Raw genomic sequence first — 3,533 nt, forward strand, 5'->3', positions numbered from 1 at the left:
GCTTCTCGCCCCCACTCCGCCCATTCACCCACACGGCCCACACCCCTCCTCGCCCCCAGCTGCCCCCAGCCTGCAAGGGAAAGGAGAAAAAAAGGAGTCGACGACTTTGCCGGACGCAGCGGCGCATCTCATTGCCGTCGCGCCGCGTCGCATCGGCATGGCAGAGGAGGAGGACGGCGGCGGCGCGGCGGCGGCGGCTGGATCGCCCATCCTGGACCTGCCGGAGCCGCTGCTGCTGCACATCCTGGGCTTCCTCACCGACGCGCGGTCGCGGCACCGCGCCACGCTGGCGTGCCACCGGCTCCTCGCCGCGGAGCGGGCGACGCGGTCCGCGCTGTCGCTGCGTGGGGACCCGCGGTCCGCGGCGTTCCTGCTCCTCTCGCCGGCGTTCTGCTTCCCCACGCTCGAGCACCTCGACCTCTCGCTTGTCTCACCGTGGGGGCACCCGTTCCTCTCCTCGGCCCCGGCCGATGCCGCGGCGGCCGTGCCGTCGCACAACCCCGAGGAGGTCGCCGAGCAGAACGCCTTCATCGCCGCGCGCCTCGCGCACCGCTTCCCGGCCGTGTCCTCGCTCGCCATCTACAGCCGCGACCCATCCACGCTCGACAGACTCACCTCGCACTGGCAGGGCAGCCTCCGCAGCGTCAAGCTCGTGCGCTGGCACCAGCGGCCCCCTGGCCTCGCCGGCGGCGCGGATCTCGGGCCGCTGCTCCGAACCTGCCCCGCGCTCAGGGTGCTCGACCTCTCGGAGTTCTACTGCTGGACGGAGGACATCATGCCGGCGCTCGCGGCGCACCCTACCGCCGCGGCAGAGCTTACCGAGCTCGACCTCGGCCTCGCGGGCGCCACGGACGGGTTCCACTCCTCCGAGCTTGGGGCCATCGCGGGGTGCTGCCCCAACCTCCGGAAGCTCGTGGCGCCCTGTGTGTTCAACCCCCGGTACGTTGACTTCGTCGGTGACGACGCGCTGCTCTCCATCGCCGCCAGCTGCCCCAAGCTGACGGTCTTGCGGCTCCGCGAGCCGTTCGAGCCGGCGCCCAACGGCCAACGGGAGGACGCGGCCATTACTGTGGCAGGTATGATCGCCTTCTTTGCTGCACTCCCAGGGCTGGAGGATTTCACGCTGGACCTGCGGCATAATGTGCTGGAGGCAGCGCCGGCGATGGAGGCCCTTGCTCGCAGATGCCCACGGATCATGTTCTTGACGCTGGGATGCTTCCAGGGGTTGTGCAAGGCATCTTGGCTGCATCTTGATGGTGTTGCAGTGTGCGGTGCGCTGGAGTCACTCTGCGTGAAGAATTGTCAGGATCTCACGGACGCCAGCCTTGCGACAATCGGTCGTGGGTGTGGGAGGCTTGCTAAGTTTGCCATCCATGGCTGCGATCTCGTGACATCAGCTGGGATCAGGAGGCTAGTAACGGCGCTTCGGCCTACAATCAAGGAAGTCAGTATATTGCACTGCCGGCTTTTGGACACAGCAGCATGCCTCACTGCTCTAAGTCCAATCCGTGATCGCATTGAGAGTCTTGAGATCAACTGTGTCTGGAAGGAAGTTGAACAGCCTGACAGTGTGGCCAACGGCACGACCAGATGTGATCCTGACGATGATGTGCTGGGTGAAGTGTCATATGAGTCTGCATTCAAGAAATGTAGGTACATGGAGTTGGATGATCTAGTCAGCTGGGAGATGCTCCGTTCACTCTCCCTCTGGTTCCCTGCTGGTGAGCGGCTCTCCCCACTCATTTCTGCTGGGCTTGATAGCTGCCCTGTGCTAGAGGAGATTTCAATTACGGTGGAGGGTGATTGCCGGACATGTCCACCGCCTGCTTCACGAATTTTTTTCGGCCTGAGTGACCTTGCAGGCTTCACAGTACTGGCTAAGATGAAATTGGATCTGAGTGAGGCGGTGGGTTATGCGCTTACCGCACCGGCCGGGCAGATGGATCTTTCTCCGTGGGAGCGATTTTATTTGCAAGGTATCGATTCACTGCAGACTTTGTATGAGCTAGACTACTGGCCACCCCAAGACAAGCAAGTGAACCAGCGTAGTCTGACATTGCCTGCTGTTGGATTGCTCCAGCGCTGCATTGGACTCAGGAAGCTCTTCGTCCACGGCACCACGCATGAGCATTTTCTGACCTTTTTCTTGAAGATGCCAAATTTGAGGGACATGCAGTTACGGGAGGACTACTATCCGGCACCAGAGAATGATATGATGATCACAGAGATGCGGGCTGAATCTTGGCTCCGGTTTGAGATGCAGCTGAACAACCGGCCAATTGATGATTGATGGTGGATTTGGTGAACAGTGAGAGGATCGTATGAATACAGATGTGCCAATTTGAGGTGGCACTGAACTGGGTGGAGTCGACTTGGCATGGTGCTGAGCCATGGATGAGTTGCTTGTGATTACGGAAGTAGCAGGGATAGCTGGTGTACTGCTGTTGAGGAGAGTAGAAGACAATGCTATGACCATGCGGCAACTATCGGTGATCTTCTCTAGTTGCATTTTATTTATTTTCCTAATGTAATAAGAGAGTTGGTGCAGAATTCAGATATTCGCAGGAGGTTAGATGATAAACTAGGCTTTGAGGAAATTTTTCCTGGGATGATTTTGTTTTAGTTTTTGAGCTGAATTGAGTTGAACACTGTCGAGATAAATTGGCATTGTTCTTTTGAGTGTAACATTTGTGCTCTGTTAAAAGAATAAAAAAATGTCATTCACTTGTCTTTCTTATGCTTTAGTTCCACAAGTGGTCTCAAAATTGGTCAGTGATTTCTATGCAAGAAACATGGCAGCTTGATGCATAAATATGTAACAGAACTGGAGAAGTTGAAAATTTGGAGGGGTGGTCTTTTGTTAACTACTCTTTCCATTCCCCTTTCCAGCTCCTGCACAGATTTGGCGACAAAATGCCGATGGCATGGCAAGTTGGCAACCTGGTTTTCCAAGCCAAGCAACTAGGTTTACAAGATAATACTGACATGATCAAGCATAATGAGTCGTACCATGATCAAACATACTAAGTTGTAACGCTGGACACTAATCGCCTACGGGCTACATGAATGACCAAAATGAAAAACTATTATTTAATTTGACAAGATGTTTATTATTCTTTTATTCAGGCGTCAAGAAGCTTTCCAATCTCCAACCAGACCATTTGCTGATTTGTTTTCTCTCTCTCTCTCTCTCTCTCCAAGGAACCGTCGCTTTGCCTCCCCTCATCCGCAAACTGTAGCATGACAAGGAAGACGTCCCAAACAAGATCAGCATCAGAGCACGACCAAAGATCTCGCACTAGAAGCCCGTTTATTCAGTGTCAGTGCCCTCTCCAAGTTAAAGATAACGCGAGATCGCAGGTTTTGTCAAAGCAAATCCGGGCGATTCTTGGTGCCAATGGAAAAAGGAGCCCGTTGCCTTGACAGAGTGAGAGTGAGAGCCCTCCCTTGTCCTAATCGATCAGCAAGGGCAAGGCACTAGTGCATGCCTTTTGGTTGAGCAGCATGCAGCTGGAGGCCTCACAAAAGAATGC

The 3,533-nt window shown here is 55.4% G+C and overlaps 1 protein-coding gene across 4 annotated transcripts; it reads left to right on the plus strand.

The window, feature by feature from the left end:
* Nucleotides 1-2,737, plus strand: LOC133926264 (F-box/LRR-repeat MAX2 homolog). 4 transcript variants are annotated; one of them, XM_062372105.1, is made up of 3 exons: nucleotides 1-1,721; nucleotides 1,863-1,976; nucleotides 2,081-2,283. In XM_062372105.1, exons 1-3 carry the CDS (start codon nucleotides 158-160, stop codon nucleotides 2,125-2,127), a joined length of 1,725 nt encoding a protein of 574 aa, XP_062228089.1. In that variant the 5' UTR covers nucleotides 1-157; the 3' UTR covers nucleotides 2,128-2,283. The 4 variants fall into 4 exon arrangements, with proteins under 4 accessions (XP_062228089.1, XP_062228088.1, XP_062228087.1 ...); XM_062372104.1 differs by having other exon boundaries at nucleotides 1-1,976; XM_062372103.1 differs by having other exon boundaries at nucleotides 2-1,721; nucleotides 1,863-2,737.
* Nucleotides 2,738-3,533: the final 796 nt, after the last annotated feature.

The sequence above is a fragment of the Phragmites australis genome, chromosome 8, assembly GCF_958298935.1.
Source record: "Phragmites australis chromosome 8, lpPhrAust1.1, whole genome shotgun sequence".
In the NCBI taxonomy this organism is placed as follows: Eukaryota; Viridiplantae; Streptophyta; class Magnoliopsida; order Poales; family Poaceae; genus Phragmites; species Phragmites australis.